General features: G+C 35.7%; 2 protein-coding genes across 7 annotated transcripts in view; both read right to left on the reverse strand.

Moving 5' to 3' along the window:
• Positions 1-10,925, reverse strand: part of LOC149542513 (uncharacterized) — a 47,762-nt gene extending 36,837 nt beyond the window's left edge. The window contains exons 1-3 of one of the 6 annotated variants that reach the window (XM_089797449.1): positions 10,759-10,925; positions 10,566-10,600; positions 92-167 (exon numbers count right to left, since the gene is read on the reverse strand). Coding sequence is in view for 4 of the 6 variants with exons in the window: in XM_089797448.1 (XP_089653574.1) it covers positions 92-151 (60 nt within the window). In the remaining 2 variants the exon portion in view is untranslated. Of the gene's footprint in view, positions 1-91; positions 168-9,895; positions 10,105-10,565; positions 10,601-10,758 lie in introns of all 6 variants that reach the window. The other 5 variants (XM_089797448.1, XM_089797447.1, XM_089797446.1 and 2 more) reach the window with 5 other exon arrangements.
• Positions 2,975-7,369, reverse strand: LOC149542514 (uncharacterized). The gene is made up of 6 exons (XM_089795733.1): positions 7,286-7,369; positions 6,879-7,109; positions 6,588-6,785; positions 5,107-5,207; positions 3,385-3,476; positions 2,975-3,273 (listed from the first exon to the last, which is right to left on the reverse strand). The coding sequence occupies exons 1-6, from the start codon at positions 7,367-7,369 to the stop codon at positions 2,975-2,977; spliced, it is 1,005 nt and encodes a 334-aa protein (XP_089651859.1).
• Positions 10,926-16,705: the final 5,780 nt, after the last annotated feature.

Below are 16,705 nucleotides of genomic sequence, written 5' to 3' on the forward strand. Positions count from 1 at the left end.
AATACAACATACATAAAAGCAAGTTGCTTTTAAATGTAAAATGAAAAAACCAAATATGCAGAAAAGGGCTCTCTTAAGACATTAAATCTACCTTGCAGAAGATGAGGCCACCGGATTTATTTATGATAAACAAATTGTAAATGCTAGCCATTCCTTAGCTCCCCAACCTGCAAATTAAAAAAAATAAATATGATAACAATAGTGAAAGTTGTTCTTCTAAGACAGAGGCATGCTTCATATAAGAAATATGTGCTTCACAACTAGTTTTAAACTAGCACTTAGCACCTGAAGTACATGCAATGGTTACACTGATAGAGAACTATATGTATACTAACATGTTAGAAAGTAAAATTCAATTTGTGTGCGGAATAATAGAGTGGACAAGAGAGCAAGAGGGCAAAGAAATTAGGTCAAATGTGCACAGAAATAGGTCTTTTATGAAACTATTTCAGAATATACATATCAAAACATTCCCTTAAAATAAACATAAAACTAAATAAAAGAAGTAGCAAATTTCACCATTACAAATAAATTAATAATATAATATGTTTTTTATTTTCACTTTCTAAATTTTCCTTGATCTAAAATGCTTTGGCACCCCTGACTCTTCAATCAACAATCAAAACTGGAAAACCCTATACATGTATTGCTTGTTATCCTTGAAAAATTATAATTACAAAAAATCTTTATTTTTAAAAAATATAAAAAATCACAATTGCTTCCTTAATAGTTGATAAAGGGTCTTTCATTCTTATACTTTCTTCTTCTTTTAGGAGAAGATCGCCATGAGCATGAGAATCATTCTTATACTTTCTTCTGCTCCAATTCGAAACAAATCTATTATAAGAAGGTGCACAATATTCTACTTAAAAAAATTTAACATTATAAACAAACCCAGATTGCAGAAATGTCATTGTGTGAGCCATCTATTCAAACCGGCACTAACCTTTTAGGAAGAAATTCTAAAAAAGAAGTGTGATGGATGCAAAGTGAGCTACTGCAGCGAACACACAACTCTGCAGCGATTTATATCTGAGTGCTCAAGTATTAGAAATTATATAGGACTCAGGTTCTTTTCCGTGCACACATAATCTCAATTTGCAGTAACTTATACCAAGCTCAGGAAACCAGAAATTTTCTCTGTAATTTCTGAGATAGTATTCTTAATAAGGAAAAGCACTCTTATTCCTGCTCATGTATGCTGGTGCTCATATATTTTATGTGTTGCCTTGCAAAGAAATCTGCAAGAAATTGTCTAAAGAAAATACAAAGACTTTGTATAAACCAGAAATCTATACATTCAACATATAAGCAGAGAATATGGGTGCAATATCTGAATTGGGAAGGAAAGGAGAAAGTTGGGACAGAATTAAATGACGTTTCTTTCAATCTCTTACCCCCACCAGGGCCCTATGGTTTGCAATATATGATAGTTACCAATGGTATTTTGCAGCCATTCAAAACAAAAATTCTACTCAAGGTATCATATTGCTTTCATGATTTCTCCAAATGCTGGCAGATTATCACACCTAGAGCACAACTGAGGGAGTACACCAAACTAGAAAGGAAACACTTGTTAAAAGTAAAGTTCTTTTTCAAATTTCTGAGAAAAGCAAAAAAAACTTTGAAATAAATTTGAGGGCTGTCCATCATCTCCAAAGATATGTGGAAATGGATAAGCTAATTTACCTAGTGCTTGCAGGGTTAGCCATCCAAAGTGTTTTTGAAGGAATGAAAATAGTTTTTTGGGGGAATATTCATAAAGACTAATCATCGACTAACAAGAATGCCTCTCCATTGATGCAATTAATGATCTGAATGAAAAAAAGTATAGAACAAGTTTCATATTTTCTATTAACTAACGAGCACAATGTTAATTTCTTATAAACTAGTTATAGATCAATTGCAGAATAAATTCACAGAAAGAAGCTCTATCTGATTTATAACAATTAATACTCTGGTTTAATTAACTGAAACTAAATAACAGAAGCCAAACACACATAGACAATAACACAGATAATCCAGGAAACCCCAGCTTGGGGAAAAACCTGCAACTGTCGGATCTTCTATTCAGCCTAACAGCAAACCTTCTCTTCCAGAATACAATAGAGTTTGCAACAGCAACTTTACATTTATAGAGCCCAGCTGCTTTACTTAGCAAGGAAAGAAACTTTCCTTGCTTTCTTTGGCTTTAAAACACATAAAATCACTCTTGCTTATGCAACCTCACAAACTCATCCTATTTAAGAATAAAAACTAAACTTGTTGCTAAACATCCAACTCGAATTTGCTTTAAAGCAACTTCGCCTTCCAAGCTACACAGAAAAACAAAAATCAACACTCCCTCTTAGTGAGGAAGGTGTTATGTACGACACCCAACTTATCCCTGAAGAATACAAACTTATTCTTCACCAAAGCCTTTGTCAGGATGTCTGCTATCTTTTCTTTTGTAGGAATGTACCGAAGTTTCACTATCCCCTTCTCCACACAATCTCTGATGAGTGATACCTGATCTCAATGTGCTTGGACTTGTTATGAAACACTGGATTCTCAGAAAGTTTGATGCAACTTCGATTATCACAGTAAATGATTGTGGTATCTAGCTTCTGATCAAAGAGCCAAATTAGAAGTTTACCAAGCCAAATAGCCTCACATGTAGCCATACTGGCAGGCCATATACTCAGCCTCTGCAGAACTTTGTGCAACTGACTTTTGTTTCCTGTTGTACCAAGAGACAACTCCTGGTCCCAAACTGAAACTACAACCTGAAGTGCTCTTCTTGTCAACTGTCCTCCCTGCCCAATCTGCATCAGTAAACCCCTCAAGCTTCACTCCATCCTGTTGAACATATTTCAGCCCAAAATCAACTATGCCTCGGAGATATCTCAAAACATGCTTTGCAACTATCTAGTGCACACGTTTAGGTTCCACCATAAACTAACTGAGAGAGTTCACTGCAAAACAAATGTCTAGCCTAGTGTTCCAAATACATAAGAGAGACTATCAATTGTCTGTATAAAGTAGGGTCCACTGCTTCTGATCTAGAAGTATCAATCTTTCTCCAATTTGTCATAAGTGGTGTTGACATGGGCTTACAATTCTCCATCCTAAATCGTTTCAAGATATTAATTAAGTATTTCCCCTGTCCAAGGAAAATCTCTCCCTCTTTCTGCCACAACTCCAATCCCAAAAAGTAGTGCATCAACCCCAAATCCTTCATCTCAAACTCTCCTGCAAGATCTCGCTTGCAGTGTGATATGAGCTCCTCTGCCCCTGTAAGAAATAAGTCATCAACATATAATAACAGTACGAGAAGTTCATTCATCACCTAAACATAATACAGGTTTGAATCTGCCTCACTTTTGATGAAGCCCACACTCTCACTTTTGATGAAGCCCACACTATGCAAGTAACTGTCAATACGTGAATACCATGCCCTAGGAGCTTGCATGAGTCCATATAGTGCTCTTTCCAACCTGCAAACATGAGAATCCCTCCCATGTGCTTCAAATCCTTCAGGCTGGTTAATGTAAATTTCTTCCTCAATTACTCCATTGAGAAATACAATTTCAACATCCATTTGGTGAATCTTCCACCCCATCTGTGTGGCCACAGAAATTATAGCTCTTATGGAAGAGTACCTAACTACCAGAGAAAATGCCTCTTCATAGTCAATTGCTTCCTTTTGAGAAAACCCCTTAGCCACAAAACGAGTTTTGAACTTTTCCACACTACCACATAATCTTATACAGCCATCTCGAGCCCACCACAGACTTCTCTTTTGGTCGTGGTACTATTTCCCACACGCTATTCTTCATTATGGAAGACTACTCTTCCACCATAGCATCCTTCCAAACTTGGTGCTTGGACGCCTCTTGAAAGCTACTTCAATTAATTCACTCATGAGTGCTACATAATCAAAATAACATTTGGGAGCCTTTCTCTGTCTAATTGAATCTTGTGGATCACCCACATATTCCTGAGTCTCTCTCAAAGTTTTCTCAGTTGCCCTATTTTTTCTCTTCTCTGTAATAGGGATGAGTCTAAGGATTCCTTTGAGCCTCCTGATCATCCTGTTCGGTTTGCTTGTCTTCCTCTCCAGCTTGAGTGACTGAAGTTTGAGGAATTTGTGCTACCTCAACTGTGGATGATTGCTCCTCCTCATTCATCAAGCTACTAGACTTCTAAAGAGCTTCCTCCTCAAACTATTACATCCCAAATTTTGACCTAATTTTAATATATTTATAGCCATTAGATTGAACGGATTTTTCTTTCATAGTCATGTGAAGAAGGTAGTTATTTATATCTGTTGTATTCATTATGTTAACTATTTAATGAAGATGGTCATTATCCATTATTTGTCATGTGATGTTTAGCAGTTGCTTGATCTTGGAATTATGGTTAATTATTAAATTCTTTATCTATACTAAATGTTATTATGAAATTATTATGGAACTTGTTATTATCGTGGAAATATTGCACAGGTGATTGTAGGAGAAGATGAAGGGAGAAAGCATTGCTAAACGGGATCAACGGAACGGTATACTAGCTTAGTCCAATTATCAAGTTGACAGGTATGACCTTAAATTGTCTTGGTAAGGACCTAGCAACTTGAACCTCAAGATACAATTGACGGACCCGCATGAGCTATTAAATAAACATTCTAAAACATAAATTAATTTAATTAAAAATAATACTTACCTCAAAAGGTTTTTGATTGATCTTTCCACCACATTATTATAATGTATACTTATGTACGTACACAGATATAAGAATAAAGTGACAACATGATATTATTTTTTATAATAATATGATGCCACCTCGTAAGTATGTCTACGTGCAAGTATACAGATATAAACTATAATTATTCTCGATTTATAACCTTCAAATCTTTTTCCATATTTATTCATTTTTCTTGCTAGAAACCGAATGAACACTTGGCATAATTATTTGGCGTCCAAGAGCCAAGTCTTTTTTTTATGTTACGGCTTCTTGGAAGCCAAAGAGACATATAACCTCCTTATATTATGAAGTCGAGAGAGGCAAAAGACATGATTTTTCATCACCCGACTTCCTTGTTTATCACCCCGACTTCTTTCATTATACCCGACCACAGTTTTCATAGCACTCAATATCTCTGCAGTATACCACTTAGTAACCATTACATTATTTCCCTTCCACGATTTCCCTGTTATTCTGATGTTCTGCTGAAATCGTGAACAATAATCATACTGGGAATTAGCATTCAAGATCTCTTCGATAAAGAGTGAGGCGAATTGTTAGCATCTAGCAGAACTCCATTCTTTTTCCAGATTATACCAAGTTGTGGTTATTCAAAATCCAAGCATTGCAATATGTTTTCTTTATCAGTTGTTACAGCATTCCGATCTATTTAGCAGTAAGCTACAGTTTATATCTTGATGCAAATCATCTTGCTTAATATCATAGGTTAGACCTTCTCTAAATTAGAGTTGTTTATGGCAAATAAAAGCCAAGTAACCATGTTATGATATCATAATTTATTTATGCCACTGAAAGTCACAATCAAATGATATTTTTCTGCAAGTCTTTAAGAAAACGTTCTTCAAATCACAGATTGTGATAAGCTAGAAACATATAATATTCGTGAATCAGTTGAGGATCAACGGACAGAGCAGATTGCTCTGAGATTCGAGCACCTAGGACTCATCGGTTGTATAGCCATGGAAAAGGTGAAGAGGTGAGATGGAATCTGCAATGATGTGGAAATAAAAGTCAGACATGATACAATAAACCTAAATTAATTTCATTTAATAGCTCATGCTCGTCCATATTATTGTTCCCCTATTGTCAATTCAAGCGATGGTGATCAGGTCATTAAACCCATTAGAAAACCTTGGCCAAAGTCATTTTTTAGGCATGTTTTCCATCTACGATCACTTGATGTCAGTAGAGCCAATTATTCAGACATATCCATCCATAACTGTGCGAACATTCTAAACACCGGAATGCTCAGGTGGCTGGACTAAAAGTATCCCAAGCATAATCCCAGGGTAGGGAGGGCCTTTCTATTCAATAGATTGTGTGGGGATAAATATGGTTTGAGGTTGCGAGGTGAAGCCTACGTCAATGCTTCTCCTCTTACCGAAAGTCAAGGCTTGCACAACCAAATAAAGATTCACCAAATATTTCTTATATGTTCTTTCTTTTTCATGTTATGCAATTACTTTACATATATGTAGGTAAATCGTTATTTCTGGTTAATCGTTATTTCAGTTATTACAATTGATCAATGTTACAGTTATTTCAGTTGAACGTTATCATGATTATTTCAGTTAATCATTATTATAGTTATTACAGTTGATCATTGTTACAATTATTTCAGTGGATCATTGTTATAGTTATTTTAGTTGAGCCTTATTATTTCAGTTAATCGTTCGTAGTTAAAAGTAGTTATTGTCTCATAAAAAGGAATTCATTATAAATTGTTCAATAAGTAGTTGGGGAAAACTCTTTCTAGTTTGCCTTTATTTTGTTATGAAATCCGTTTGTTACACAAATCTTACATCTCTACAAACAACTATTTTCCTTAGGAAAGGAATGTAAACCCGATAAGCCTTAGAAGTTTCACTATACCCAACAAGGATACCCTTCTTTGCAGTTGGTTCTAACTTTGTTCTTTTCTCCACAGGAACATGACAATACACAAGGCATCCAAAAATGCGAATATGGCCCATATCTGGTTTCTTACCACTAAACGCCTCTTTTGGAGTAAATTTCCCCAACACTTTGTGAGGACTCCTATTCTACAAATATATAGCTGTATTGCAAGCTTTTGCCCTTAGGAACCAAGGCAAGTCCTAATCATGAAGCATGATCTTGGCTGCTCCAACTATAACCATGTTCTTCTGCTCAGCAACCCCATTTTGTTGAGGGTTGTATGTAACTGTCAACTCTTTCTTGATACCTTCCTGAGTACAAAAGTCTTTGAAGGCATTCAAGGTATACTCGCCTCCATTATCAGACCTCAGTATCTTGATCTTTGTTCCTGTCTGGTTTTCCATAAGAGCCTTAAACTCTTTGAATTTACCAAAGACCTCATCCTTGTTCTTCATGAAATATATCCATGTCTTCTTGGAGAAATCATCAATGAAAGTAACATAATACTCATACTCATTTAAGGATCTTGTTGACATAGGCCCACACACATATGAGTGTACGAAATCCAAAATCCCTTCAGATCTACTATAACTACTATTGGAAAATTGGTCTTGGCATATTTCGCAAGAGCACAACCCCTACATACCTTGTACTTTTTTGTCTTCATCTCAGGCAGCCCCGTCACTATTTCATTGAGCACATTAAGTGCTCCATGGTGAAGATGAGCCATCCTCCTTTGCCACAATTCCCTGGCCCTTTACAATTGCTTACCAATGCTTGTGCAGTCTCAAACTATAACCGAAACAAGTTGCAATGTCCAACTCCAATCACTTTTGCAACTTTGGAATCCTTGGGACGAATATAAACTTTTCTCCTTTCAAACGTTACAATGTAACCCTTGTCTTCCAAAGTAGAAACTAAAATTAAATTCTTTGTCATGTCAGGAACATACAACACATCCTCCACCAACAAGGGTTTGCCACACTCCCTTTGAAACTTAACAGTGCCAATACTAATTGCATGGTACTTGGCATTGTCACCAAGTTCAATAAAGAAATCCACCTTCTTCTCCTCCAACTTGGTGAAACAATCTCTGACTCCCATCATGTGGCAAAAAGCCCCACTGTCAATATACCAAACCCTGTTGACAACTGAGCTTGAGAGACAAACGATGAGTGAAAACTCATTCTCAAATCATGATGCAAACTCCTCCACCTCGGCTGTAGCAACAACTTGGTTCTAGTTGTCCTTATTTTTCTTATTCCTATTCGGACATCGACTGGCATAGTGACATCGACTGGCATAGTGACCCATTTGATGGCAGCAAAAACATTTTATCCTACTCAGATATTTCCTCAGCCCACTCTTAGAAGAAGAACCTTCTATTTGCCCTTTATTAGACTTCTTCTTACCCTTGCTTGCAAGAGCAAGATTTTCTTCATCTTGACCATTCTTTGTCTAGTCTCCTCGATTAGCACCTTCGTGGATTTCCTGTTGAACAAAATCATCCCAAAGTCTTGCCCAATTAGGTAGTCAATCTCTACCAACCACGCACTTGACAAAAACTTCCCAGTGCTTCGAAAAACCATTTAAGGCTATACGTACCAACTCATCTTCAGCACTTGTCTCTCCAATAGCAGCCAACTCATCTCTGACTTGTGTCAACTTTGACAAACAAGAGGTCACACTCTCACCTTTAGACATCTTGGTATTATGCAATTTGTCCTTGAGCATCATCTTACGACTCTAGTAGTCGCTTTGATAGAGTCTTGTGAGCATATCCCACATCTCCTTGGCAGTGATTTTCCCTGATAGATGAGGAATTAATATATCTCTTACTCTGTCAAGAATGATTCTTTGAGCTTTGGCCTCCTTGACCTCATGCAAATCCAAAGCAACAAGATCATTCGCAAGTGGAGTCATTGTTGTACTAGCATGGATCCACAACCTATTCTCCTTGAGAATAGATGTAATTCGAATCTTCAACTACAAGAAGTTAGACGTACCCTCGACTTTGTCCTCATATCAAAGACTGGTAGCCATAGCCACAAGAAAACCTAGAGACAAAAAAAAAGTCTTTTTTTTCTTCTGAAATCTGCGCCACAAATCTTAGCTTTGTATTCAGAGTTTAGAGCTTTGTTACCATGTTAATTTCTTATAACCCAGTTACAGATCAATTGCACAATAAATTCACTAAAAGAAGCTCTATCTGATTTATAACAATTAATACTCTGGATTAATTAATTGAAACTAAATAGCGAAAGCAAAATAGTAGAAGCCAAACACACATAGACAATAACACAGATATACCCAAGAAACCCCAGCTTAGGAAAAAACCTGCAACTGTTGGATCTTCTATTCGGCCTAACAGCAAACTTTCTCTTCCAAATACAATAGAGTGTGCTACAGCAACTTTACATATATAGAGTCCAGCTACTTTACTTAGCAAGCGAGGAAAGAAACTTCCCTTGCTTTCTTTGGCTTTAAAACACATGAAATCACTCTTGCTTTATGAAACCTCACAAACTCATAATTATCCTATTTAAATAATAAAAACTAAAGTTGTTGCTTAACATCGAACTTGAGTTGCTTTAAAGCAACTTCCCCTTCCAAGCTACACTGAAAAACAAAAATCAACACACAAAGGCCAACGACTGATGGTTGCATGGATGCCAAAGTATGGAAGTTTAGGAAAATATGCTTGACGCAGAATATATTATATTGATTATTTCTCCATTAGAACTAATCAGTCAAGATAAGACTGAAGAAGCTGAGGCTTGTAAACATTACTTGTGCTAAATGACATCAAAAATAAACAGTGTTGTAGACCTTTCTATGTGAAAAATTGTTAAAACCTTTAAGGAGTGCATAAAAAGCAGATTATAGGGGACTGTGCGTTGGCCTTGCAATGGAAAACAACTCTATGAGAAGAAATATGGATGATTAGGGACCAGAACAGACAAATGTCGAACTATGCAACTTTTTGCATATAAAAGAGACTAGAATCAAATTTTCAGAGATAGAATTCTTCGTTTTAGTTACAGAAACCTGATTCTTTAAGGATAGACCTAGCAAACACAATTACGTCTAGAGTTACTTCTAAAAGGATAAATCATTCTAAGTTGATGCAATCGCAAAATGCCAGCTGTATTTGTCTGCAAAGATAATTTCTCAAATGTGGAATCCCAGTTTTGTTGAAGTAACATGGACAAGTGACTTAAAATCAAATATAATAATAGCAAAAGTATATTGATACCTGAGTGTATCGCTGAGTCCTAACCATGTAACTAATCATGTCAGAGGATGTATCCATCTGAAAAACCAAGCTATTTGTTCCTTACTCAACACAATCATTTAAATTTTTAGTCACTTTGTGTCACGCCAATCCCTCGCCTTGTCACTTTTGGCCTTTAAAGTACAACAGCCAGAAGAATGGCACAAAACAGTGAAGAAATATGCTGCACACTGTATAAAATTGGTAAAGAAAAATGTGATAAGTTTAAAATTTTAAGACTGTCCAAACCCCGCCATTAACTTTATGTGAAAATAGCTTTGACAACCATTGTAAATTTGCATTTACAGCCTCAGCAGTAGCTGGTATCCATTCAATACTATATAATTATATCACAAAAATAACCTCGAGAATAAGGAAAACAAAATGAAAAATAGTTTAAAACCACCAAATAAATATAGAATTTATTCAAGGGTAGAAATATCTCCGCATACAGAACCAAACAGGATCCAGCATGGATCCAACAGTATGCATCATATATGAAAACAGCCATACAAAAACTACATAGCCAAGCCATTTATTTAATAAATATAACAAAAGAATCATTTTCGAAAGAAATAAGACGCAACAAAAAATGATATGACCGCGTACATATTGGAAAAAAAAATCAAGGAAACCATGGCAAGTGCCTTACTTCAAGATGCTTCAAAAACTGTTGCTTTTTCACTGCTGCCGACGAGATAAAACAAGATGCATTTCAAGAAAAAATATTAGAAAACCCTACGAAAGCAGATTTTGTTTTTTTCAAATGAAATTAAGCAAAGCCACTCTGCCCACAGCTCCAGCTTCGATCCATTGACAATAACAGACAAGTAAATATAAAATACCAGGGTTTCGAGCTACGTATTCTTGAAGTCGAGACAAGATTTTGGCAGGAGTAGCGCGAGGAATGTTTCATCTGCCTGAAAGCTGTTAACCCGGCTTGTAGCGAGGAACGCTTCATCTGCCTGAAAATTGTTTTCCCGGCACGAGAATCTGTCGGCTAAAAATAGAAGTTAAAGATATAAGTTAAAGTTAAATAAACATATATCCGGTGATTTTTTACGGATGTGAGATTTGGGGTAGCAATATGGAAGATAAAAAACAAGACAAATGGAAAAAATCCAAAAATATTTAATCATTTGTAATCTCAAGATTAAAACCAGAGTGCCTTACGAGAGATCTTGTTCACTATGGGCACTTTTTCATTAGAGGTTGCTGCCATAGTTTGATTATTAAACAATGAGGAAATAAAAAAGTATATGAATGAAAAGTTCAGAGTCTAATATGGTCAAAACAAGAAGGACGTAAAAAAGATTATTATATCAGAGAATTTAATCCAAAGAGGGAGCACGAGGAAAAAGCATACATAGGAGCAAATATCAATTGGAAAGCAAAAATTCTCATAGCTCAACTGAGAATGGGTTCTCATCACTTGAGGTGTCAAACGGGTAGGTGGACACTACCAAAAGAAGAATGGGAGGAAAGAATATGTTTATTTTGCAACATAGGAGTGGTGGAGATAGAACGTAATTTTATCATGGATTGCCCGGTGTACATTGACATTCACTCCAACTATGGCGATATCCTAGCAACCGACAATTGGGATTCTATTTTTGAAGAAACACAGCTGAACAAGTCAACAAATTTAATGAACATTCATTGTAGAAGAATAGAACTAAAGAAGCAGTTTTAGAAGACTTAGGGTCCTCTTGCCCTCTCTGGTGGTGTGCTTCTCTAGGTGGTCCCTTAGGTTGCTTTGGCCTTGTGGACGTTATTAAAATATGTCATTCATTCATTCATTTAGTTTGTAAGGTGAAAATTATGTGTGGGGTGAAATAGAAGTTCAAAACTATCTTACATGGCCCAAAAAAAGGGGGGGCTTGTGAAGAACTAAGTATTCTTCAATTGGTCACAATGGAAACATATATTCAAAAAAAAAATGTTGTATTTAGTATGGTGCTCGAGAATTCGTAAGTATGTTATTAGTTTATTTAGTTTATGCAATTGGGAGGTATCTCTATGTCCTAGCCTTTCCATCAACAACCCATTTCTTGGGTGTTAGTGTGAGTTACAATGAGATTGGTCCTCCTCTAAGTGAGATACTCCCTTGACAGATGTGCCACTTCTTAAATCAAGGAGTCAAACTCAAGACCATGGACTTAATCATATAATATATGATTAGTTGTTGTGTGTAGGAATAGAGGACTGAGACCACTGACTTAATCATATAATTATATGATTAGTTGTTGGGTGTAGGAAGAGAGAAGGTTGATTTTGGCAATAAGGAAGTCCTAAAGATTTTATTTCCTGTCATAACAATGATTGGAGCTTTTTATTTAGTGCATGTAGTTTACATGCATGTGGGATCATTGTCACTAGAGTAGATAGGGGGGTTTAGTGCTACAATTTGAGATGCCAGAAAGCAGAGGTTGGTCGGACCACAAGGGAAAAGGAAAAGTACTAATTCATTATTTATATTTAGTGTTGATTTTCTCTATAGATATATAGTTATATTGCTAATTAAATTATTAACTTAAATTATAAAAAATTATAAAAATTAAACAAAATACAGTTCAAGTAGGATATATATATATATATATATATATATATATATATATATATATATAACTTTAATGACACAATTAATTCTCTAAATCTTAAATGTAAAGGTACAGAATTTGTCTCCTTTATGTATTATTGCAAAGTGACGATAAATTAGAAGTAGTGTAATTATGAAAAAGCGAAGACACTATCTTTCCATCAGCAACTGTTATTTTTGCAAAGAATCTTATTTAATGGATGCTTTATTTTGTAGGGGAGTGATCAGCTACTCTCAATAAGATTAGCCTCCACATTCTTCAAGGACGGGCACATCTTGAAGGCTGAGGGAAAAAAGTTAAAAGAGCTTGTTACAAGTAGAGAAGACAAAGCAACAAAAGAAAAAGGATTAGAGCTTTGTCCATTTTATGCAGTGTCTGACAATTTATTATTGGAATGATGATGATAACTAAGTTGATAATGTGTTACTTTGGGTGGATCATCATCCCAATTTTGTCGTTACTAGCAACTAGATGATCTACATGTCATAAATCAAGTATACCATTAATTAGATTTGATCAGATAGAAAAAATGGTTAAATGTTCGATGAACTGAATATAGTAGAGATCATTTAGTAATTTGAGTATGCGACAACTTTGAAGTACAATTATGATGAATGGATTACAATATTTCATTTACATAGAGGTATTGGAATAGAGATCTTAAGAAAAATCGATTAGAAATACAGATAGGATGGCGGTCTAATATGATATACAAGACATAAAGTGAACAATAATGAAATAATAGAGTACAAGGTTTATACATTTTATGATTTTGATCAGTAAAACAAAAGGATACTTGTGATGTGGTTGACATAAAGGCACAAAGTTTGAAGATCAATCTCTTGCTCATAAGAATTGAAATGGTTTTGAGGTTGACTCGTGGAAACACGTTTAGGATTTTTTCACTACCTCAAGAACAATATAAAAGTGATGAAAGATAAATGCACAATAGTTGTTGATGATGTGAAGTGTTAAGTTTGTAAAGGATAATGTAATATAGTGTGTTAGCATTGATCTAGAGAAGATAAGTGATCATGAAACAAGTGGATATAACATGCAAAAAGTGCAACTTTTAGATCAACTATCACTTGTTGATTTTAGCAGATTGACAAGGAAAATCCTCTAACAAAGTCACTCCCAAAAAGGTGTACAGGATCATAACATGTCTAAAGAAGAAATCCTCTAACTAGGTGACTCTTAGAAGGAGTGTTGATTCTCTTAACAAGATAGATCCCAACATATATTATTATAAAGCTTCTAACAAGGCTTGACACTCTTAAACGAGTGAAATCCTAACCAAGTGGGTTGTAATGCTCCTGACAAGGCAATATATTATTGTAGTAGTGAAGATTTGTGGGTACTAATTTCCACTATATTTTTTTCCCTCTAACCAAGGGTTTCCACATGAAAAATATTGGTGTCAAAGTGTTTCATGTGTGAATATTTTAATTTTTTTGCTATTACTTATTTATTTCATTTGCACGTTTCATGTTGTGAAGGTTGGTGAATAGAAAGGAAATGGAAACCTTCTTCTAAACCCTAATTTTCAATGTGATGATCCAAATTGATTAAGCAGAAGAGAGTGTTCAATGCAGAAATAGATAAGTGATGGAAAATAGGGAGAAAGGAGGTCATATAACATTTCTATTGTGGGGGGGAGTATGTGATTAAATCCTAAAATAGATGAAAGACAAATACTAACTTTGAATTTGGAAAATGTTGTTTTTTGATGTTTGTATGTCGTTTTTGGAAAATCTACAATCTATTTTAGATTGGAAATGTCAAGACAGAGAAAACCCAAAAATCTTTTATCTTTTTGGAGGGAGGTCGACCTTAATGCTATTGGCGAGGCACAATCTTACCCTAAGGCACAATTGTACCCCGAAAATTCAACTTTCACCTACACTGCTCTGACTAAATTTATGTTCGTGAATCTTGCAAGTTCAACGAAAAGGGTATCCAAATCTACTCTTCAATTTGTTGTTCTACACCCATATCTGCAAGAAAAATGGTTTGTTTGTTAGATGGGGGGTTTGCCTCAGTCAAACCCCAATTTGGAATTAACTTTGAAATATAATTGAAATAATATATGCATAAACAAAGTAAATGAAACTATTCACCTTGCTTATGTGGAAATCCTTGTGGAGGATTCAAATCCTTGAATCCACAAGTGCAGATGCTCCAAATGAATGTAGAAATGTATGTAAGGTGTCTCAAATCAATGTCATTAGATCTTCAACACCAATCTTGAATATATCTTTGCATAGGAAAAGTCTTGGATGAATGTGGATGAAATCTTGAACAAAAGGGCTCCATAGAGATTGAATCCTTCAATGACTAACAATGGATATCCTTGATGAATTGGATGCTTGAACACTTGAAAGCTTAAATACTTTAATGCTTGATAGATAGTGGATTGATTGTGGATAGATTGTAGATAATAACTTCACTTATAGACTTATAGATAGTGGATGATGGATGTGCAAGATAATCAATAGCTTGTAGATATGCGTGGATGTCAAAATGAGGGAAGAAGGCTTCCTTATATAGAGATCTAGGGAACTAACTCCTAGAGAAGGCTGACATAGGAGCATTAAATCACATTTAACCTTAACCCCTAGCAATGGACCTAGATTAAATTTAATTTAAGAGTCTACCATTTTGAAACCCGAAACAGTCAACCTGAAAGCAAGAAAAGAAACTTTTCGAAGCCCAAGATCCTGAAACTCCCAAAAATTGAAAATGGGACCAAGGGTCAGGAATGAGGTCGACCCTGCCCTAGATTGCGGTCGAGGTCATCCATGACCTAGGTCAAGTCAAGGTTGACCTTGACCCATAAGGTCATCCTTGACCTAGAGGCCAAAGTCCTCAATTTCATAGAGTAGTTTGTCTAAAAATAGGCTGGAGAGAGAGAGAGAGAGAGAGAGAGAGAGAGAGAGAGAGAGAGAGAGAGAGAAGCAAAATAGGGGGAAACAACTAGATCCATGCAAAGACCCATTCAAGGCACTTGACGTGACCCCAGACTACTTACTTGGAGGGCTAAACACTCTTAACACGAAAATGCTTCCATTTTAAGATGATACATTAAGCCCCCATTAGCAAGAGTATGGACTCAATGCAAACTCTTGGTAAAGTAGATTGTAACAAAAAGATAACCTTATCAAAATCAAAGGGACAAAGATATCCTCAAGCCCCCAAAGACTCAAGTCTTTGTCAACTCCAAGATCACAATAAGAGAGACAACTCTAGAAAAAAGAAAAAGAAAAAGAGTGTGATTATCTCACCCAATGAGAACTTATATCTCATTGTGAACCACACAAGGAAATTGTGCAACTAGAAAGATGGAATTGAAATCCTCACATAGTGCAAGGCAGGAGAATCCCCAAAGGAGATGTCCTAGCCCCCAACAATATAACCACACAGCGAAAACACAACAACAAGACACAACAATGCAAGATTTGATATCAAATTACAATAATTTGTTCATAAAATAGAACTGATTACATGCAATATTCCTGACTGTAAGGCCTTTCAGGTTAGGGCCATATACAAATAGTAATTAAAAAATTAGTTCTACAAGATCCCTCAAGATCCAACCCAAACACTATCCCAACTAGCTCAGATCTATAACATAATAGCAATATGGAAGAAACCACCAAGGAAATCTCAACTTGTGTGCGCAAGCCCACCAAAAGATCTCCTTGTTTTCTAGCCACAACTACTGGCTCTTCTCAAACGTTATCCAAAATCCAAGTGTAAACTACCTCACATTCAACACTCTATCCACACACTCTAGAGATCTTCTCTCACTCAGATACTCTATCTTCCATGCTCTTCTCCAAGCTAGATGATAATCACAATCCTGCTATAAACTACCTCACATTCGGCACTTTGTCCACAGACTCAGGAAAAACTCACTCTTCAGCTACTCTCCACACTCCTCCAAAATAAATGAATAATGACTAAAGACTTCACCACAACCCCTACTTATACTAATCTAAGCCACAATTCATCCCAAAATGCTACAAGTCAAATATCCCTTACATTAACTACTTGAAGAGCCACAAGTCGACCTCCAATAGGAATTAAATAGCAAACGCCTTTAAAGGCTTACAATATTTATTAAATAGATCAAAATTAACTACCCAAGACCAAATAGGTCCACTCAACCCTACCAAAATCCCTTAATCAT

This window comes from Cupressus sempervirens, chromosome 8, assembly GCF_028749045.1.
Source record: "Cupressus sempervirens isolate cs-2001-9-10 chromosome 8, ASM2874904v1, whole genome shotgun sequence".
NCBI lineage: Eukaryota > Viridiplantae > Streptophyta > Pinopsida > Cupressales > Cupressaceae > Cupressus > Cupressus sempervirens.